This window comes from Podarcis vaucheri (assembly GCF_965113315.1).
Source record: "Podarcis vaucheri genome assembly, chromosome: 7".
NCBI classification, from domain to species: Eukaryota; Metazoa; Chordata; class Lepidosauria; order Squamata; family Lacertidae; genus Podarcis; species Podarcis vaucheri.
The window spans coordinates 28,177,397-28,200,221 of record NC_138765.1 but is presented as its reverse complement, the minus strand read 5'-3'; the positions used below and the strand labels follow the sequence as shown (position 1 = coordinate 28,200,221).

At 47.6% G+C, this 22,825-nt stretch overlaps 1 protein-coding gene and 1 long non-coding RNA gene across 2 annotated transcripts in view; both read right to left on the bottom strand.

Moving 5' to 3' along the window:
* Positions 1–4,873: 4,873 nt before the first annotated feature.
* LOC309536712 lies at positions 4,874–8,298 on the bottom strand. Its single transcript, XR_014221710.1, has 3 exons — positions 8,260–8,298; positions 6,698–6,881; positions 4,874–5,550 (listed from the first exon to the last, which is right to left on the bottom strand). It is a non-coding gene; the product is annotated as an uncharacterized lncRNA (long non-coding RNA).
* A 991-nt stretch (positions 8,299–9,289) lies between these two features.
* LOC309537141 (digestive cysteine proteinase 1-like) overlaps positions 9,290–22,825 on the bottom strand; it is a 33,117-nt gene continuing 19,581 nt past the window's right edge. The window contains exons 5-11 of the mRNA XM_082231697.1: positions 20,510–20,753; positions 18,036–18,231; positions 15,566–15,759; positions 14,605–14,696; positions 13,132–13,293; positions 12,219–12,408; positions 9,290–10,679 (exon numbers count right to left, since the gene is read on the bottom strand). Of these exons, the coding sequence (XP_082087823.1) occupies positions 10,492–10,679; positions 12,219–12,408; positions 13,132–13,293; positions 14,605–14,696; positions 15,566–15,759; positions 18,036–18,231; positions 20,510–20,753 (1,266 nt within the window). The 3' untranslated portion in view covers positions 9,290–10,491. The remainder of the gene's footprint in view (positions 10,680–12,218; positions 12,409–13,131; positions 13,294–14,604; positions 14,697–15,565; positions 15,760–18,035; positions 18,232–20,509; positions 20,754–22,825) is intronic.

The window sequence follows — 22,825 nt, the reverse complement described above, 5'->3', positions numbered from 1 at the left end:
AATAAACACCTCAAGCGTCTCAAGCCAGAGTAAAGAGATGCCTTTTCAGCACTCACCAGCAGCTGTATGATGAAGGAGCCTGATGTGCCTCAGTGGGGAGGAAGTTCCACAACTTAGGGGCCTCCACCGGGAAGACCCTCTCCCAAGCCACCAACCCTACAAGCCTCTGAGGGCATAGGAACTACGAAGAGGGGCCCCTCTGCTGGTCTCCACATCCAAGAGGGTGTGTAGAGATGAAGGTGGTCTTTAAGTTCTCTTGTTTATCTTGTTAAATGGTTTTGACACTTTTTGGGTATGTAGAGCAACTCACAAATGTAATAGTGAATTAGAACAAATAAAACAAATTAATAGAGCTCCAAACTTTCTTTCCTGGCTCCATGCCACAAGTGATGGTTAGTCAGTCTCTGGAAGGGACAAATACTGCTGCAAACTTTGCATTTTACCTTTATTTTGCTCAGAAGCGCAGCTGTCATCAGAAAAGAAGAGAACGTTCAGAAGTGTCCGTGAAGGTCAAATAATGGAATGAAGACACACTGGGCCAAAAGCAAAGCTTACGTCACCCTAAAACTGTAGGCACCGACAAGGCCTTATCTCATAGCCATAATAAGATCATTCCAGCATTGCATTGTCTGGGGGATGAGGTGTATGTGGGTTGGAGAACAGATATTATCTGCAAGCTATGTAAACATTTTTCAGTTCAGCAATGTTTTCCTCTCATTCTGAGATATGCCCCATATGGAACAGAGGGATAAATATTTTCTTGAATTCCGGTTTCCCTTGCTGAATTTGCTTTGCAGCACATTGTCACCCATTTCTGAAGGAACTTCGGGGGTAGCACAGCAAGGAACCTGCGTGGGCAGGCCTTAGGTCTGATGGCACCCCCAGTTGCTGCAGTCATGGCTTTCCCACAGAGGCTACCACAGGGTGGAGGAGGCAGAGGTGGGGTGCACAGGCCCCAGCCACCACCCCTCCTGCCATCCTCAGCCACTGGCTTGCCTACGCTAGCCCTTAGCGTTGTCCCTACCCAGAGCTGGACAAAGGGTTTGCCTGCTGCTACCACAGCTCCTGACACCGCTTGTTGCTGGTGGGACTGCAGAGGAGGCAGAAGGCAAAGGAGGGGTGTGACTTTCCCTGTGTTTTACAGATACACCCCCCCCCACACATATAAACCCCCACCCCCACACCCCCTTAATAAACTATGATTCCCGTGGGTGCCATTTTCTGTTTGTCTCCAGCAGCAAAATGTCTTGGTCAGGCTGACCCTGGGGAGGAGACAAAGCAGGTTTGAACAGCAAAACTCTCTCTTTGTGCCTCTCGAGTGCTCGAAAAAGGTGGTAAAATTGCTATCCATAAACGCCCCCCCAACCCCAGACACAGCGTAAAAAGCAGAGCAGCACAGCACTAGTTTGATTGAATAGTGCTTGTAAACTGTTATTCCTCTTACTCAGAGCTACCCAGTGAATAAGCTTTGTGTATTTACAGTGGTACCTTGGTATAAACAGCTTAGTTTATGAACAACTTGGATTAAGAACTCTGCAAACTCGGAAGTAGGTCTTTTGGTTTGTGAACTTTGCCCTGTTGAGTGTGTTCCATTTGTAAATTGAGTCCCCCGCTGCTATGGGAAAGCATGCCTTGGTTTAAGAATGCTTTGGTTTAAGAACGGACTTCCGGAATGGATTAAGTTCGCAAACCAAGGTACCACTGTACAGTGGTGCCTCACAAGACGAAATTAATTCGTTCCGCGATTTTTTTTGTCTAGCGAATTTTTCGTCTTGCGAAGCACGGTTTCCCATAGGAATGCATTGAAAATCAATTAATGCGTTCCTATGGTCAAAAAAAGTCGAAACAAAGCCAAATTTGGTACAACAAGAGTTTATTAAGTGCTCTTTAAAGTCGCACATACTGTAAAGAGCATTTCAAAATTCAAACCCAGAATTTTTTTTAAAAAACAGCAGAGTGGCCCAATGGTCACAGAAAATCATAAAAATGCAGGGGAAAAAGCACAAGCTTCCAGATTCTTGCAAACCCCTCCCCAACTGTTCCCCCAGCCACCCAGCACACAGAAATTCAAATCCAGAATTTTTTTTAAAAAACAGCAGAGTGGCCCAATGGTCACAGAAAATCATAAAAATGCAGAAAAAAACACACAAGCTTCCAGATTCTTGCAAACCCCTTCCCAACACCAAGTCCTTCAATTCCAAACACCCCAACCCAAAATCCAAACCCCCCCTAAAATGTTTTAAAAGCTTAACTTACCAAACGGCTGCAAAAGAAGTTTTGGAAAAGCTTCAAAAATCACCAAAGTCTTTAAAAACCTCAAAAAAGGCTACTATGTACACTGCGTTCTATGAGTTGCTTCTCGAAGTCAAGTCGCAACTGTATTAACGTGTTAAGAAAAAGGAAACAAACTTGCAAGACGTTTTCGTCTTGCAAAACAAGCCCATAGGGAAATTTGTCTTGCGAAGCAGCTCAAAAACGGAAAACCCTTTCGTCTAGCGAGTTTCCCGTCTTGCGAGGCATTCGTCTTGCGGGGCACCACTGTACTGTAATTATATTCCATGTCCAACCCTCTCCCCTAAGGGATCCCACAGGTTTCGATCTTGTCTCTTAAGCTTTTAAACTTTTATTTGAAACTGCGGGGAGAGATCATTCAGGGACCTGAAGTGAGCTTGGAATCAGCATTAAGGAAGAGAGGGCTATCAGAGGCTACCAGCCATGATGGCTACTCCAGTTCCAGGGAACCACAGCAGGGGAGAGTGCTCTTCTGCTCCGATCCTGCTTGCGTGTTTCCCCACAGACATCTGGTTGACCACTGTGAGAACAAGATGCTGGTCTGGAGAGGCCATGGGACTGATCGAGCAGACTCTTCCTATGTTCTTAACATGGGTGTTGCCAGGATTTTTGTAAGAGGGGGCACGACTTTTGTTAGGGGGCAGAACCGACATGATTGGTCAGTTAGTTAAGTATTTCTATTGTTTTACTTGGGGGGGGGGAGAAATGCTGCCACCCTGCTCCCCCTTGGCAATAATAATAATAATAAATTTTATTTACCGTATTTTTCGCCCTATAGGACACACCTAGTTTTCAGGGGGGGAAATCAAGAAAAAAAAATATGATTCCCCCCCCCCCGCAGCTCTGGGAGCAGCGGACAGGCTGCACGCAGCCTGTGCGCTACTCTAAGACCTTATCCCTGCTTTTGCGGGAGGTGGGGGAATTCCCTCCCGCAAAAGCCCACAGGAGCCCCATGTGACTCCTGCGGGCTTTTCGACCAGGAGGGAGAAGGGACTGAAACTGCTAGTCAGTCCCTTCTCCCTCCTCGGGGAAAAGCCCCCAAGAGCCGCTCGCTCTTTAAAGGGTGTGCGGCTCCTGCGGGCTTTTGGGGGAGTTGGGGGAATTCCCCCACCTCCTAGAAAAGCCGCGGAGCCCCTTTAAAGAGCGCGCGGCTTTTGCGGGCTTTTGCGGGAGGTGGGGGAATTCCCCCAACTCCCCCAAAAGCCCGCAGGAGGGAGAAGGGACTGCTTTCCCCCACCGCTAGCCTCAAAGAGCAGACTCTCCTGGCTTCAGCGGAAGCAACGCGAAGCGCTGCTTTCCCCCACCGCTAGCCTCAAAGAGCACCGCTAGCCTCAAAGAGCAGACTCTCCTGGCTTCAGCGGAAGCAACGCGAAGCCTCCGGAGCGCAGGCTTCGGAGGCTTCGCGTTGCTATCGCTGAAGCCAAGGAGTCTGCATTCGCCCCATAAGACGCACACACATTTCCCCTTCATTTTTGGAGGGGGAAAAGTGCGTCTTATAGGGCGAAAAATACGGTATATCCCTCCCTCCTCGGCCAAAGCCGGGCTCAGAGTGGCTAACATCATACAAGTAAGACAATGCATAAAACAAGCGATCAATAAATTAAGATACGTCCCACAATTAATTCAAACAAATTAAAATTAAAATTAAAACTGGACAGGTGGCAATCTTCAGGTTAAAATTGAAGTCGGTTACCAACTGTTTCCACTTGTTGCCCATGGTTCTTATGTACCGGTACGTGTTTGTAGAAGTGTGTGAGTGGAAGTGTGTGTGGATGTGCTGGGTGGTACATGGAAAGGAGTGTGGGCCTCTGGCTGGAAAATGTTGCCTGCTCCTGTCTGCTGCTACCCAGAAGCATGAAATCCTGGCTATGCTCCTTCCTCTGTATTTGACCACAGCTGGTGAGGGAACAAGGCTATGCAATGACCCCGGCTGACAAAGGAGATGGAGATTCAGGTCATCCTTCATTCTATCAAGCCACTTGCTCTGCTGTACTCTGCTTTGGGCTTTTTTTCTGAGAGTAGGTTTTCTACAGCCTTACAAGGGAAGGGGAGCTATTATGAACATAGCTCTCGAGGGACGGTGCACTCAAACTGGGCTGCCCTTGTCTTGTGGCTGAAGGACTAACAAACACCACAGACCTTAAAGGAGCAGCGATAGGGGGACCGTTCTGTAGTACAGGGGTGGGGAAACTCATAGGGCCAGTCTTCCCTACGCCTTGCAGGCCAAATTTGACAGGTGGGCTGCCCACTCGGTATTTGGAGTTCCGTCACAGAAGGGGGGCAAATTCAATTCAGTTTGCATTTCAAGCCATGCATAGTGAATTGTAGTCTTTTTTTTGAAAGACTACAAGAGCTGAAACCCACCCACCCCTTTGGAATTCATACTGCTCCAAGTATGCAATGCAGTTTTCAGAGAAATGCATAGGCTAGGGCAAAGGGTGCATAAAAACGCATGTAAGAGTGAAAAATGACATACAAATATGCTTTGCAAAAAGAAACTTAGGACTTATCCACACCTCTGTTTCCCCCTCCACTTCTGGATTGCCATTTGTTCCGATTTAGCGCTAAAGAGCAGGTTTTCCTGGGGAAAGCAGTGGGGCAAAGGCAAAACCGCTTGGACCCATGCTTTCAAGGCACAGGACAAGAGGAAGTGTGGGCGAGCCCTTCCTATGAAAACAAAACAGAACATACCTGGCAGAGACCTAGTCATTCAGATGGGCAAATGGTGCTTTTCCAACTTCGTGCTGTGCATTCCAGCTTTCTGCTCTGGAGCTAGTATAGTTCTCCTTCAAATCCCATGCACAGCAAATGCATCTGGCAATACCGATTCCCCCACTGTCCTACATGTCTTTTGCCAGTGGAGAAGTTCATTGCGACAAACTACACACATTTTCCATTCCTTCTGCTGGGCTACGGAGGTGCTATACACAGATTTGATCACTAGGTGGCAACAGCATACCATTCTAGTCTTCAAAATAATTGTTTTCCCACCCAGAGGGTGTGTGGTTTGCCTCTGAATTTCGGTGAAATCCAGTGCTCCTTGACCTTTCCTGACAAATGTAGACTGTTTAATATATGCACCTCTGAAGCCTGTCTGAAGGCTGCTCTGATGTCCAAAAAGTTGTTTTCTAAGCTTTTGTGAATAACCATTCTCTTGGCTGCTGTTTCTTAAGCTACACAACTGGACAGCTTCAAGAGCTCTTGGTCAGGGATCCGCCCAATGTGGCCAAGGGGAAGGCATGCTGCCAGAGATTCATTCTGCAAGGCAGACCATACGCTTTTAGGAATGCTGCAGTTATTTTTTTTAATTATAATTGAGTCATGTGACCCAAAAATCTGAGGCCCCTCCAGGATTAGAGGCCCTGGAGTTTAAGCTTCATTAGTTTCATAGCAGACCCACCCCTGCCCTGACCCTCTGGGATGAGCAAAGGCTGCACTCTTGCACAGAGGGAGTCTCACATGTTGGGCAGCCTTGCCATTGTCTGCTGTGTGCCAGGAGCCCCAATCCACCCCTTGCTCTGTGTCCCTGGGTTCCTGCCTGCCTGGCAACATTAAAAAAGTGCTGAGCGCAGAAGCGATTTCACAGCCAGCTTTTGCCAAGCCTTTAGGCAATCTCTCTTCCTCCCTCGTCTCAGGGGCAAGTTCCCATGAAGACTCAGAAGGACAAGATTGTTCCTTCCATGCAGGGACAGAGAGAGTACTGTATTTCCAGGTGCCTGGCGCTGGATTAGGTAGCTAAAGGATGACATGAGGCCTGTACTGGCTGGCAGAGATGCCCCAGGGAATTTCTGTTGCTTACAAAACATACAAGAGGGCAAAATGGGGGATCGATTCTGGCTGAGCTCTCTCTCTTTTGGCCCCACCGTGGCATAGAACCAGGTGGCCAATCTGTGCTCCAGGATTCTGAGGAGCCCTAGATCTAATTTCATGTGGGTGGCAGGGAGAGGGGGGAAAGTTAAGGTCACTCATCACCATAACATGCCCCCCTCTCCAAAGAGACAGAAATGGGCAACAGGGGTGTGTGGAGTGGCATGTGCAAGATTATTACAGATGAAATGCAACCCTTCCAGGGGTGGGGAGGAGGAGGTTGCCTACCCCTGCCATGGAGCCTTGCCAGGTCCCAGGAATGCCAGGGAATGGAATGCATCAACCAGCCCATGTGAAGTAATAACGATAGTGCCTCTGAACATGTCCAGAGAGCATCAATGACTATCCATGGCCTATTCCTCTCTCCATTCACATGGGAAGAGGGGTAGGGCTTTCAAGGAACACTTTAAAATGCAGCTAATCCATTTTTTGTTGTTCTGGAGCAAGGCTGAATCAGAGCAGATGTCAGTCTGTGGAAAACCCCTACTGACGTCTGCTCTGATTCAGCAGTAAAGATCCGGGGTTTAGCTATACCTGCCTTTCCTCCACGCTTTCCAGGCAGACCCTACAGTTTAAAGCTCTGTGCCGGAGCACTCTTTTCATTTTTGCCCAGAGAAGTGTTGGGTGTTTCAGATGCTTTCCTTATACTGTAGTTGCTTAGCAACTACTGGCTGTGTTCCCACAACCACCACACTGGGTGAGCCCAGAATTCACCAGTTTGCCTGGTTAGGGTGAAAAGAGAAGTGCATCATAAAAAAAAACACGACAAAAAAGGGGGCACAGACTTACATAATTTTTTTCCAAATGCTGGTTTATATGAAATTTATATGAAATCTTATTAAATTTGTAATAGAAATAACATTTTATCAGAGTAACGCAGTGACCAGGTGCCCTGTGCGCCTCCTCAGCAGCATTCGAAATTTGCATTTTGCACCTGGCTATCGGCCACTTGTGACCAAGTGAAGATGCTTGGCTGCCAGGATGGCACCTGATGTCTCCACCATCTGGAGGCGCATGCCTGGGGATCCCTGGATCTTGACTGTTTTGAAACACTAACAACGCACCATGTAGAATTCTCCCCATTATATTTTATCTTCACAATCAGAGTGAATTTCAGGAACCAAGAAGTTGTATTGAAAAATACATTTGGCCCCAAAATGGCAACTAGCCATTCCACTTTGGCAGCTGTAACCCTGGTTTAAGGAGCCATTTGGCACCTAGCTTAAATATCTGCGTTTCTAACACTGTTTGCTGTCAGCCGATATCTGCACTGCATTTGAAGTAGTTTTTAAACATGGGATTGCTTTTAATTGTTGATGTTTGATCTGTGAAATCGCTTCGAGGTATTTTGCGGAAAGTGCAATCAACCAAATAAATAAAAACAGTTGATGGGAAACTTCCAAAAAATGCTCTTGTTCTCCCTTGTTAATGGTCCTTTATCTTCAAGACGATGTCAAATACAGGGCCTTTCCTTTACAATATGTTTGTGGCTGCGGGGAGGGGTCAGAATACTGCCATATAGGGGTTCAATCCCCACTCAGTCATAAAGCTTACTGTTGTGAGGATTGAAATGGAGAGTGGGGAAGAACCACACATGCCACCTTGAACTCCTTTGAGGAAAAGTGGTCTATGAAAAGTGTAACAAGAAGTTACATAGGATTTCATGGCCCCCACCTCATGAATTACAGTCCTCGGAGGTTGTTGAGAGATCCCTAAAACCTGACACCCTCACAGAACTAATCTTTCTCAGGGCTAGCTATAGGGTGAGAGTAGCTCTTAAAGCCAGATTAGGCTTTAGCTGCCCTGCCGAAACCACCGAAATGGCTCCAGGCAGGGACGGCTAATGAAGGCCTGTGGCTGGAGTAAGCATTTGCCACCAAAATTATGCACGCCTTTGATCATGGCAACACTTTCCACGCAGTTATTCCCAGCACTAATAACTGGTGTGTCGAGTGGCCAGCTTAACGCTTAATAAACTCCACCAGCACAGAATCCCTTTTAATAACCATGCTCTATGACATAATTGTGTGCATGAGGCCTAGGGGCAATGTGCCACCATGGCATTTTTTTTTGTCTGAGCAGGCAAGTATATACATACACCTGACTTCCCTTTTCCTCATGTTTAAAGCACTATCCGTCATAACTTTTCCCCAAAGCATCCTGGGAACTGTAGCTTGTGAAGGGTGCTATTAGGAGGCCCCAATAATAATAATAATAATAATAATAATAATAATAATAATAATAATTTTTATTTATACCCCGCCCTCCCCAGCCGAAGCTGGGCTCAGGGCGGCTAACAACAATCAAAATAATCCAACATTCTAAAAACCTTTCATTATAAAAATTAATTAAAATCAAATTGATGGCAACCATTAAGCAGAATTCTGTGCAGATTGCCAGAGGAGGGGGTCAGGCTGCACCCTGACCAAAGGCCTGGTGGAACAGCTCTGTCTTACAGGCCCTGCGGAAAGATGTCAGGTCCCGCAGGGCCCTAGTCTCTTGTGACAGAGCGTTCCACCAGACCGGAGCCGCGGCCGAGAAAGCCCTGGCTCTAGTTGAGGCCAGCCTAACCTCTCTGTGGCCTGGGATCTTCACGATGTTTTTATTTGCAGACCGTAAGTTCTTCTGTGGGACATACCAGGAGAGGCGGTCCCGTAGGACCCTCACAGAGCTACAATTCCCAGAATTCCCTAGGAAGACGAACTGTTAAACCACTGTTTAAATTGGTATGAAACTGCTTTGATTGTACAGCGCAGACAGGGCCTTCTGTGTTTTGGCCCCTGGCTTTTCATGCTGTCAGGCTGCAGAGCAGAGCAGGAGTTTTTCCATTGTTTCTCCTGAGAGATCAACTGCCATTAGAAGAACTGTAACCTTAAGAGCTGGCACCTGCACTTGCTGTTTTTCTCACTCCCTCCCTATCCCTTTTTCTTTGGGTGTCACGTATTTCAGACTATAAACCCGAGGGAATAAGGATCTCCCACAACTCCTCAAGCTAGAGGAGATGTAAGCTCCAGTTTCAGGAAGCGAAACTCCAACCTCCCCTCCTTTATTCACTGGCTTGATCTTCCTGATGTTGCTTCAACCCTGTGCCAAGTGCATTGTGAGAAGTAATAAGACAGACAAGGACACATGGTATGTACATATTTTTAATTGGCTCACTTGGGAAGAGCCATAGCAGCTGATGCAGAAGAGGAGGGAACACCTGAGAATGGAGCTTTGACAAAGCCATAGTTGATTACCCATCCTTCTACAACTGCTGTACATCACCTTTCATGTAAAAAGAATCCTGCACTCCAGGATGTGGGGATGCAGAGCTGCTGGGCTCCAGGTGGTGTTGGGACTACAACTCCCATCAGTTCCAGCAAGCATGGCAGGTTTTCAGAAATGATGGGAGTTGTAGTCTAGCAACATCTGGAAGGGCACAGGTTCCACCTCCCTGACCTAAGGGCCCACAAGGACATAGCTCCTTGGCTTGTGCATGGCTTAAGGAATTCCCCACCCACTTGCAAATTTCCAGGCCTGGCACCGTAATACACTGTGCTGCAGTTTGTACAGTGGTTTTTTGTAAAAGCTTTGGAAACAGGGGTTCATGGTGAGGGGACAGCAAACACCCAAGAAAACGGCTTCTATAATTCTTATTACAGTCGTACCTTGAATCCCGAACGCCTTGCAAGTCAAACATTTTGGCTCCCGAACACCACAAACACAGAAGTGACTATTTTCAGAACCCAAATGTCCAACGGGGCTTCCGATTGGCTGCAGGAACTTTCTGCAGCCAATCAGAAGCTGCACTTTGGTTTCCGAATGTTTTGGAAGTTGAACAGACTTCCGGAACGGATTCCATTCGCCTTCCAAGGTATGACTGTAGTGGGTTTAAGGAATTGGAGGGATGAAGGATAAGAAGAGACTGGGTGATGAAGGGCCTGTTCAAGAAGCAAGCACAAGGAGGATTAGGATTCTCAAAAATATTGGAAGAAGGTGCAGAAGTTATTTTTGTTCCAACAGGGCGATCCCTATAAGACGACTGGACTTTGTGGTTTCATTTATCCAGGTAGTATTTAGACCCTGCTTCTCAGGGTGGGGGAAAGCCTTCATGAAATAGCTTCCAGTATAGTTGAGATTAGGCTTTTTTAAAACAACAACAACAATAACAACAACCCCAAAACTCTTTCAGCCCTGTGGGTAAAGATTTCAGCAAACAAAAACAAATATGTTAGGGATGTCTAGGAGTTTTGGGCGTATGGGGGGGTGGTCCTGATTGAGGGCAAAATATATATTTGGACAGTATCAGTTCTGGGATTCCCTGAAGGAGCTTCCCAAGGCAAGGTCGGGTTATGCCATGATCGGGAACGTGGCATCAGTGGCAACTCCACAGTTGTTGTCTTTCATAGACATGAGGATGTAGCCATCATTTCCCCAGTAGGTGGACCAGGAGTTCTTCACAAGCCAGTAGAGTTCGCCTTGGAGGACACCGTAACCTACAGCTAGGACCGCATGATCCAGCTGGCCTCGTTTGTTTGCTAAAAATGGATTAAAAATAAAAGAAAAGAGTCAAGCTTTGTAACAAGTGGGATAATGGAAAAGAGCACAGGAGCATGGCTGCCACCCAAAAGTACTGCTGAAGATTGAGAGTTCAGTTCCTCATGTGCAATGGCCTCCTGCAGAAAAGGGAGATCATTTTCCTCTCACCATATTAGAACTCAGGATTACCCACAAGGATCCAGACCCTAAGAGTGGGACCAGGAAGAGAGAAAGCTACTTACTGGGTTACCTTGAGTGACCCATTTGCATTCTTCCTCTCTCCCTGTCTCTCAATCCATCCCAAATACCATATGCAAAATGGGGTGGTGATAATGACCTGCCTCCTAGGTTGGGTCGGGATGATGAATAAGATATGCAAAGGTCTTGGCAGTGCTTGCCAAAAGGCGTAATTATAACCAGCTGATGATTTGCAGTAACAACCATTGCGCACACTTTCTGTAAGCGATGATTATCATCAGCCAGGCTGCAATGTGACACCATCCTCTACCTCAGAGGTAAAGAGGCTATTGACTTGCCAACACTGCTAGACTACAACGTCAGTCACCCTTAACTACTGGCCCTGTTGGCTGCAGCTGATGTGTATTGCTGGACCTCAACTCCCCTTTGAAAGCAGCAGGGTGCAGAACTTTCCCACAAGTAGATCTCTTAGTGAGTAGGTAGGCACCCGAAACTCTTAAATCTATGTGGGTGGTGCTCCAGCTTGCCACAGCAATCAAGAGGGCAGGAGATCCCTGCCAAGGCCTATTTAGTCTAGAATCCTGTTCTCAAAGTGACCATCCAGATACCCACGGCCTTGCTCCGATTTGCATAGGGCTGATGTCTGTGCAGATAGCACAGAGGACGTTGCAGTGGAAATCAGCATCTATGTATTTATTTACTGCCTTGCATTTCTTCCAGGTACCCAGGTGATCACTCATATCCAAGCACTGACCAGACCTAGACCTGGGACATTTGTTTCAGTAGCCTCACATGCCTTCAGACCATAACCTGGGGAGGCGTTAGCTTCCAATTTCACCATAACAAAGCATGGAGGAGTTTACCGTATCGCAAATAGCCATGTGGGATGTTGTGCAGGTTATGCCAAGTGCTCTTGAGATGCATCGCAGGATGTGCAACTTTATTTACAGCAGGTGGTGGGGATCCTTGAGCCCAGGGGACAAATGCAGCCCTCTGGGCCGCTCTATTTGGCTTGGGGGCTCCTCCTAGGCCATGGCCTACCCCATACCAAGCCACACTCCTCACCAGCTCTGCTCCACTTCCTCCTTGAGGGTGTAACTTTGACAAGGACTCGTTTGCCAGGATGGAGAGATGTAGTTCAGGTGGGAATATAGCCTACTGCATAAGGGTAGGATTCACACCCACTGCTCTACCCTGTTTTGCCTCTGGCTTTGTTCACCCCTAGCCAATGGCCCCTGGAAGATTACCCACAAGCAAGAGAAAATGTGGCACGCAGGCTAGAAGAGATTCCCTGCCCTAATTTACAGTTTTCTGCCACAATCTCATAGGCTGGGACTCACCACACTTGGGCTCGTAGTAGACACCGTTGGAATAGAAGGAAAAGCTTCGGTGGGAGGCGTCGATGCTGACAGACACGGGGCCATGCTTGTAGATGGCAGCTTTCAGAGCAGTATGGTTCCCGGAGGTGACATTGACGTAGCCTTTGAGTTTGCCCACAAGCTGAGTGTCGTTGCTATGGCAGTAGCCATTCTGAAAGAGAGAAGAATCACCCAGGTGGGGATGAAACCCAAAAAGAAAACCCCAAGATTTCACTCATCATTTCATTAACCACCATTGTTGTCCAGGAGTTCCTAAAAGCTCTCTGAAGACATTTCTTCCTCCATGTGCAGTCTGGCGTCTTCACTGATCTGCCCCTCTAGTCTGGGCTAGATCAGTTTAGCTGGAGGGCTGAGGACAGGGTCACCTGGCCTTGTCCACACTGCTGACGGGCAACCAGTTTACAGCACACTGTGCAAACCACAACCCTCTATGCCCATACATATCTCCGCCTTACCTCATTGCCTGCCACCCTATGCACAGTCAAGACTGGCATACATATGATGTACATAGTGATGCTGCACATACAAATGCTATCGTGCTCAAGAAGCACATTTGTGTGGAGTGCTGGAGTTTCCACCTGCTGGCAAAGTCTTCAGACGCCAGTGTGCCTGCCGGACACATGCTCTCCAATGCACAGCATCAGTATAGATGCTCACCCCTCTTTCACATGAACGTGCAGCCAAGGATGGAGTCGGTGGGCATAATCTCACCCTGTGAGATTGGACAGACTTTCCTTCTCAAGATTATTTGATATTTACATTCAAAGCACTATGATGCCACTTGAAACTGTCACAGCTTCCACCAAAGATTCCTGGGAGTTGTTGTGTAATAAATGGCTTATTAGTAAACTAATTCTGGTTTGACTTCTCTCACCTGGCCTTTGTATGGGCCGTAGGACTCTGTGCTGGCAATGCCGCCGTGCTTCATGACCCACTCGAACGCCTGAAACTCCTCGCCACCGTCACAGGCATAGTTTCCAAAGCCCCAGGAGCAGTCAATGAGGATTTGCTGAGACAGAGGGATGAGCTGCCCAGTCTGGGGAAACAGGAGAGAAGCAAAATGTCAGTCTTGGTTGAGAGGAAACTGTTACAGTGGTACCTTGGGTTTTCGAACGTAACCTATTCCGGAAGACTGTTCGAGTTCCGAAACGTTCGAAAACTGAGGCGCAAAGGGCAGTCTGCAAATTTAATAGAGAAAATTGAGAATACAATCAGCAGAAGCCGTTCGACTTCCGAGGCATGTTTGAAAACGGAAGCGTTTACTTCCGGGTTAACGGCGTTTGAGTTCTGAAATGTTCGTCAATGGACACGTTCAAAAACTGAGGTACCGCTGTACTTGCTTAGCCACACAGTTCTAAACCGTAAATGTCAGGATAGCACACATGGAATATTCCCTTTAGAAAAGAAGCATATTTTACTGCTGAAGCAAAGTTACATTCATAATGTGGAAAATAGGGAAATTTCTTTGCTGAAGCTGTGCAGCTTCGTCACTGGCCTGTATCTGGATTGAAAACCACTAACCTGGGGTGTTGGAAAATTGCAAAGGAATTTCACCCATGTTCAGAATGAAAGTCAATCCAGCAAAAATGATTGACATTCACTGTTGGTGCTTTCAGTCCACAAATGATTATGCATCAATTAAGCTCCCCCCCCCCCGCCAAAAAACCCCTTGCATTGTGTTTCCTTAACACTGAAATAAACAGAGTGGAAGAATGAAATGACAGTGTAATTTATATAGTCAACTCTGCAATTTTACCACAGTGGACAGTGAGGTGAAGTTGTGGTGAAAGATGAACTGCGGTGGAATGGAAACAGAGCTGCATGCAATAGCTACAATGTGGAATGGAAAATGATGCCTTTTTGTATCCCTGCTCTGTGCTCCCCCTACTGAATAGAAGTGGGAAATTAAATGTACTAAATGAAATATTAAAATAGACGTTGCCACTGCTTACCAGGAGGGAGGTGGTGGGGAGCTCAGCGCAGTGTAAGTGCACCAGCAGAATCAATGCATTATTTCAATCAGCATACCCATGCACTGCACCAACCTCCCCATCATGTCTCCTTGTAAGCAGAAATGACACACCTGCTGGGTAGCTCTCCCTGTGGAGTGCCCTCCCTTCAGATGTCAAGGAGATGAAGAACTACACAACTTTTAGGAGACATCTGAAGGCAGCCCTGTATTGGGGAGTTTTTAGCCACCCAGAGGTCTGGGGAAAATAACAGAATAAATACTTTTCTCAGGAATGTGAACAGCTTGGATCTGTGTAGCTTCCATCCGCTGAGTTCCCCAACACCCTCCAAATTAGTTGAAAGGAAATTCCCTGGTAAGAGATAGGTGAGCTCTTGCCTTGAGGAAGAGAGCCCCTTCGAGGGCTCCAGTGCTGGAGAAACTCCAGCAGGAGCCACACACAGCCTGGTCCTTAACTGGAGTCACTGCACCTGGAAGGGACAAGCAGAAAAGAGTTGAGACCCACCTGCACAACTATTTCCGTCGCCATCAAGCTACTGCAACATCACTCCTCTTGGATGTGCAGCAGCAGAGGTGTGTAACTTCAAGGATGCGCCATTTGAAAGTTAATTCTGTTTTCATTTTTCATTGAAACAAACTGGGGGACAGGGAGGGGGCACATTTGAGTGGAGCAGCAGTGCTGGGGAAACTTCTACTTGCCCCATGCCCAGAAAGTACAGATCAAAGTGGTTTCCCACTTGTCCATTCATTCTAGGCATGAGTTGGAATGGTTCTGTCTTTGCACTGTCTCCCAGGAAAACCCACTCTTTATTGCTAAATTGGAGCAAACATCAATCCAAAGAAAACCCTATTGAGGTTTGCTCCAATTCAGCATTACAGAGCAGGTTTTCCTGGGAGAAAGCAAAAAGTGTGGATGAGCCCTTAGGGCAAACAGAGGAATTGTATATTGGAATATCTGCATTTGGCTGGGAGGGGACTAATGCCCTCTTCTCCAAGTACCACTGCTCCAGTCAAGTTTCAGAGTCTCCACAGCTGCTTTTCAGGCAAAAATGAAAAACATCAGGAGATTCTATTGCTCTCCTCTGCATTTCCCAAGGCATAGGACCACAATTGCTTTTAACAATTGGCGCCTATAGCTCAGAGATATAGCATCCACTTTGCATGCAGATGGTCCCAGGTTCAGTCCCCAGCATCTCCAGGTAGGGCTGGGAGAGTGGCCAGCCTGAAATCCTAAAAAGCTGTTGCCAGTCAGTGTAGACAGTATTGAACTTGATGGACCAATGGCACGACTCAGTATAATCCCCTTCTTATTTGTTCCTTGCCTTCCAACACCACTCACCATAAAGCCGCCAGTCCAAGCTCTCTGGCAGGATTAGGCCCACGTACATCTCCTCAGGGAAAGGCAGCCCGTTGTTTGGCGCTGTGGTCTTGAGCTTGCCTCTCATCACAGCTATCTCGTCCTGGGTAAGGTCCGCCAAGTGGTTCAGCGCCAGCTTGTAGGAGAGGTTGGCCCGGTTCTTGGAATGGACAAACCTGGGGGGGGGGGAGAGAAACAATGGGAAAGCTGGAGGAGAAAGGGCTGGGCTGGGCAGGGGGCGGCTCAGGCTTGTTGTCGTCCTCCCCTAACCCTCTTGGGGTTAAAGGTTCCTTGAACACTAACACACAGTTCTTGGAAGTACAGGGATAAGCCACAGTAGAAATTTGGTATGGCCAAATTCGCCTCACAGAGCTACAGTTCTCAGTGTGGTTTAACAGTCAATCCTTCTTCCCAGGGAATTCTGGGAATTGTAGCCCCACAAGGGGAACAGGGGTCTCCTAATAAATCTCAGCAACATATTACCCTTCCAAGGATTCTTTGGGGGAAGCTCATGACTCTTTAAAGTGGCATAGCACTGTTTTCAACGTCCAGGGCACATATCAAGTCTTTTACAATGTTCCAGGCTTTTGACAGCGGATGAGATTTTTTTTAGTGTGGTGTTTTGATACTTGGTTTATGCTGCTTTTTATTCTGCTGTTTTCACCAACACAGTTTCAGTACGTTTCTGTTACAATGATGTGCTTTGTCCCCGGTTGTAAATCGTCCTGATAAACTAGCACCGAAGGGAAGTATATAAATGTATTAAACAAAAGCTGCTTCAGAGCACAGTGCTGAAGCCTAGGTCAAAATTCAGGGGCGCAACTAAGCAGAGGGGCGAGCCCCAAATGATCTGGGTCTTGATTTCAGCAAAGCTTAAGCCCCAAAACCTGTGTTAAATGGCAGGGTTCAGCACAGGCTGGGATACTGGGATTTAAAATGAATTTTATTATATTGAACAGATTTAAAAACAACAAGGCAGCACCAGACAAATATAGCTACAATCACCTCAGTATTATCATCAAAAAGCCAAGTGTGCCTCCATGCATATGCAAGAGTACGTTGGCTCCCAGTACGTTTCCGTTGGCTCCCAGTACGTTTCCGAGCACAATTCAAAGTGTTGGTGCTGACCTTTAAAGCCCTAAACGGCCTCGGTCCAGTATACCTGAAGGAGCGTCTCCACCCCCATCATTCTGCCCGGACGCTGAGGTCCAGCGCCGAGGGCCTTCTGGCGGTTCCCTCATTGCGAGAAGCAAAGCTACAGGGAACCAGGCAGAGGGCCTTCTCGGTAGTGGCGCCCGCCCTGTGGAACACCCTTCCAGCAGATGTCAAGGCGATAAACAACTACCTGACATTCAGGAGACATCTTAAGGCAGCCCTGTTCAGGGAAGTTTTTAACGTGTGATATTTTATTGTATTTTTGGTTTTTATGGAAGCCGCCCAGAGTGGCTGGGGAGGCGGGGTATAAATAATAAATTATTATTATTATTATTATAAGAGTACGCACTTCCCTTGAGGAACGGCTGTCGCTCATTGGTAGAAAATCTGCTTTGTGTACAGTTGGTCCCAGGTCCAATTGCCGGTGTCTTCAGGTAAGGGTGAAAATGTCCTCTGCCTGAAACCCCAGTGAGCTGCTGCCAGTCAGTGCTGACAATACTCAGCTAGATGGACCAATGGTCTGACTTAGCTCAAGGGAGTTTCCAGTGTTCCTATTGGCTCTCTAACCCACTGATCTTCAACTAGCAATTCAGCAACCACTGCTGCCAGTCAGTGTTGACAGCAATGAGCTAGATGGAGCACTGGTGTGACTCGGTACAGAGCATCTCCCTATGCTCCTTCCCCTCACCTCCAGGAATCAGAGCCAGATCTAAATATATTGGCGCAAGATTTCAGATCCCATGCTTTGACTCTGACAGCACAGCCACCACCTATTTCATAATTACAGTGGTACCTCGGGTTACATATGCTTCAGGTTACAGACTCCGTTAACCCAGAAATATTACCTTGGGTTAAGAACTTTGCATCAGGATGAGAACAGAAATTGCACAGCAGCAGGAGGCCCCATTAGCTAAAGTGGTGCTTCAGGTGAAGAACAGTTTCAGGTTAAGAACGGACCTCCGGAACAAATTAAGTTCTTAACCCAAGGTACCGCTGTACTCCTTTTTATAATATACTCCATCAGTAAAGGTGAGATAGGACTACAGCGCCTCTCCATTGGCTCTGCTTGAAAAGCCACCAATATCTAGCTCCTCCTCTTCAAATCTTTCAGTCCTAGGTAGTCATTATCAAAATAAGGTTGCTTTTCCTCTCTCCCCTCCCAGTCCCTTTTCCCTTTTCCGACGTGCCTTTTAGATTGTAAACCTGAGGTCAGGGACTATCTTATTGTGGCTCCCAGAGCCCTTTTTTTTGACTGAAGGACAGTTTGAAAAAAAAAAAATCAAATACAACCAATGACCTCATGTTGTGGGTGAAGGTGTGCTTCCTGTGTTCCATCTCCCGTTCATCGTCGTAGGTCTTTCCAAAGCGTTTTCTGTATTGGTGGAACAGTTGGTGGGCTCGGTCCTCTTCTCCCCCCACAAAATCTGCCATGGGGTTTGCCATGATGTGGTGCTCTGAGGAGTCGCCAGGCAGTTCATCGCATAGTTTTGTTTCTAGGGAGAAAACGCACCCGGCAGATTTATTTATTTATTTCCTATTAAGTATACACTGCTTGATTGTAAATAAATAAATAAAATCCTCAAAGCAGAATACACAAAGAGAATACAATGATAAAATTATAAAGAGTTAAAAACAACTATTTAGAACATTAAAAAAAAATAAAATAAGCAATAAACTAAAAACATATCATTCTACAAGTTTGGGTAAGCTTGCCCAAACAAAATTTTTTAAGCTGGTGCCAAAAAGAGTACAGTGAAGACGTCTGCCTGATGTCAATAGGCGGGGAGTTCCAAAGTGCAGATGATTGCCAGGCTAAAAGATTTTCTTATAAATGGGGAACAGGTATTATGTGGCACCTGTAACAGTGTCCATTCCCTAGATCGAAGTGCAGCACTGTACACCATGAATAGTAAGAGTATTACTACGCATGTAATATCTGAAACACTGTCTCCTTCCATACAGACCCCCCTGGTTGTTAAGATCAGCAGAGGATGCTCTGGTAGTTCCACCCCTCTCAAAAATTCAGTGTGTATGGCCCAGAAGAGGGTATTCTCTGTGGTGGCCCCTAAACTGTGGAATTCTCTCCCCACAGAGCTGTGCCTGGCTTCTTCACTATACAGTTGCCTCTGCCTGCCACCGGCTATGGTGCCACCTACTGTTGGGCTCCCTGTCTTCTGCCCTACCAGTCTCCAATGGGCACCAGCCACAACTAGGACGATATCTTCTCAATGTGCAGCAAATGAAGATGAAGAGAGAGACTTTAGGGAAGGGGCAGAGCTCAGTGGTAGAAATTCTGACTATGGGCAGATAGAAGTTCTGACTATGGGGAGGCTGATTTAGCTGACACATGGAGACAGAGGTCCAGCTGAGGAACATCAAGCCTAGGGACTGATTGCAGCTCCCTGGGCCTTTCTGATTGTTCCTTGGGACTCTGCCCAGGCCATGCCCCCAGGCCAAACCCTTCACTGGCCCACTCTCGCATTAAAACCAAGGGTAGCCAATGTGGTGACTTCTAATTGTCGCTGGATTCCCAGTCCCATCAGTGTCCCATCCCCCCCAGCATGGCCAGCGGTCAGTGCAAGTTGTAGTCCAACAGCATCCCGAACACACAACATTGGCTCCTGCAGCACCAACCATAGTTTAAGATGAACTATGGCTTCCTGTGAATGAGCAGTGAGCTGCTGCACAGTAAAAGTTCCCACGGCGCTCCTCCTGCACAGCAACCCGATTGAGCCAGAATCTGGCTTGTTGTGTTAGACAAACCCAGGTGCATGGTTTGTTTCCCCCCAAAGAAACCACTTGTGGTAAGCCACAAACACACCTTGGCTCCCACTCGTGGTTTGTCTGGGGAGAAACGAACCACCCCAAATTCGAATGATGCAACAGGCCAGATTCTGGCTTGTCTCATGAGCAGGAGCAGTGGCATTACGGGGGTTTAAAACTACGTTTTTAATGTGTTCTGCAAAACCAGCTCAGAATATTCCAGCTGGACCAGGAAGGTGCAGCAAAGAAATAAACTCAACACGAAGGTGAAGAAATCACAGTAGTTTATGCTTTTCAGGAAAGAGTAGAGTGGGTGCATGCTAGGGAGGATTTGGGACAAAAAATCTTGTCTTAAGGACTAGATACACACACACACACACACACACACACACACTCCACAACTTTCTGTCAGATCTTGCCAGCTATTTCATACTTTGTTGCCCTTGTGTTTGTTGTGGCTTGGCTGGCATTCCACAAAGTGCTCCAACCAGTTAGATCACACCCGCACCATACAATTAAAGAGCACATTTAGAACATGTTTAAAGCACATGACTTCCTCCAAAGAATCCCGGGAGCTATAGTTTGCTAAGAGTGCTTGGAACAGCAGCTTTGTGAGGGGTGCACTTTGTGGAATGCCAACCAAGCCACAGAAAACATAAGATAGAAGCTGCAAAGCAGAAATGAACAGGGAACCTGCAGCCCTCCACATGCCATTTGACTACAACTCCCACCTTCCCTGACAATTGGGCCATGCTGGCTGAGGCTGATGGGAGATGGAGTCCAACAACAGGCCAAGAGCCCCGGGATTCCTCATTCCTGCAGTGCAGAGGCTAACATGTCAAACTCAGGCAGAAGATCCATTGTGAAGATGTGGACCAGCTCGAGGCCACACGTGGACCTTACAAAGTTGTTGAGCAAGATCAACCCAGATAAGTTGTTTTGCCGCTGTGAGCGAGATCACCCTGAGCTACTTGGAGGAAGGGTGCGGAAGGATAATCTCGTACTCACCGTTCGGCTTCAGGTCGAAGACGGAAGCTGGGAAGCTGTTGGAGAAGTCGGTGTAATCTATTTCATACTTGTCGTAGTGGGACCCCAGCAAAGTGTTGAAGCCCTTCATCTCATAGTGCACAGGCGACACACCGCAACTGCTGTTGGTGACCCACATGGTGTAGATATTCTTCTTCTTGCCCCCATAAGAGATGTTCTGCCACACGGTGCAGTATTTGCCTTTGTAGTATTCTTCCCTTATGGGCTGGGGGGGGGGGGCAATGGAAAGGGCAGGCATGAAAAGGGCTGTAATCCTACCAATTCATAAACTTAAGTTAGCCCTATCCATCAATTCCAATGGGTCTACTCTGAGTGGGACTCGCACGGCAAAAAGCCCATTGATTTTAATGGGGAGTATTCTTTTTAGTACGTCCACTTGGAGCAGAACATAGCTGGATGCAACCCGAGGTCATCATTCTGGTCTATCTAGCTCTCTTGTGTCTCCTCCAAGGGTGGCCAATATGGTGCCCTCCATATATTGTTGGACTACAATTCTCATCAGGCCCACCAGCTCTGGCCTGGGATGATGGGAGGTATAGTCCCAAAAGCTAGTTTGGTTCCCCCTGCTCTAGTCTCCCATAGCCTCCAAATAAATAGCCTACCAATTAAGCTGGACAGGTTGCCAGTGTCCACTGAGTTCACTTGCAAGCTGCATCGATTGGATGATGCTTGCTTGCTTGAAGTATTTTTACCCCACTTTTCAGCCAAAAAAGGCCCCCAGAGTGGCTTGGGACCAGATGGGAGCAGTAGCCAGGCAACAGCAGGAGGGAATCACATGGACTCCTCTTGGTGTAGAGCAGGCATAGGCAAACTCGGCCCTCCAGATGTTTTGGGACTACAACTCCCATCATCCATAACTACTGGTCCTGTTGGCTAGGGATGATGGGAGTTGTAGTCACAAAACATCTGGAGGGCCGAGTTCGCCTATGCCTGGCCTAGAGCTCCCCATCTCCCTCCCTGTTTGTTAAGTCTTCCAACTAAAGCAAAGTCACACATGCACACACACACACGGACGCATGGACACACACACTGACTGCACTATTCAGGGCCGCAGCTTGGCAAAAGTCAAGTTACAGCTTGTCATCAAACACATCTTCCCTGCAACGTGTGCCACTTTTAACAGCCACCGTGGAACGACTTTTCACGATTATCAAGGAACTGCATCTGGGCGAAGCCTATTTTGCATTCGTCCTGGAAGCTTGGCACATGCCAGAGCAGCTTATGGCAAGCGGCTGAATCACTGAGCCAAGCTGCCTGAGGACCTGCCACCCTCTTTCGACAGGAGCAGCTCTCTTGAGCCCTGTCAGAAAGGGAAGGGGCTGAAATGTCTTCTGCAGCTGGCAGGTCTCCCTGCAAGCACCATAGCCTCAGAAGCAGATGTAGACAGGTAGGCTACAAGAGGCTGGTGAACTGGGGAGGAGCTATAGCTCAGTGGGAGAGCACCTGCCTTGCATACAGAAGGTCCCGGGTTCAATCCCTGGCATCTCCACTTTATGAGGAATCAAGTGGCACATTTTTGCATGGGCCAAAGGACAAGGAGTCCGATACTGACACAGTGGTACCTCGGGTTACAGACGCTTTAGGTTACAGATGCTTCAGGTTACAGACTCCGCTAACCCAGAAATAGTACCTCAGGTTACGAACTTTGCTTCAGGATGGGAACAGAAATCGTGCAGTGGCAGCAGGAGGCCCCATTAGCTAAAGTGGTACCTCAGGTTAAGAACAGTTTAAGGTTAAGAACGGACCTCCAGAACGAATTTAGTTCTTAACCCTAAAGGTAAAGGGACCCCTGACCATTAGGTCCAGTCGTAACCGACTCTGGGGTTGCGACGCTCATCTCGCTCTATAGGCCGAGGGAGCCAGCGTTTGTCCGCAGACAGCTTCCGGGTCATGTGGCCAGCATGAATAAGCCACTTCTGGCAAATCAGAGCAGCACACAGAAACGCCGTTTACCTTCCCGCTGGAGCGGTACCTATTTATCTACTTGCACTTTGATGTGCTTTCGAACTGCTAGGTGGGCAGGAGCCGGGACCGAACAACGGGAGCTCACCCCGTTGCGGGGATTCGAACCGCCGACCTTCTGATCGGCAAGCCCTAGGCTCTGTGGTTTAACCCACAGCGCCACCCGCGTCCCTAGGTAACCCTAGGTACCACTGTATAAGATTCTTTCCTGTGTACATCAGGGAGGTTCCATGTTCAGAGGCAGAGCAAATAGCAGAAACTACTAGGTTTGAATCCCAGGCAGGCCTGGTAAGGTCCCCTTCCTAGAACCCTGGA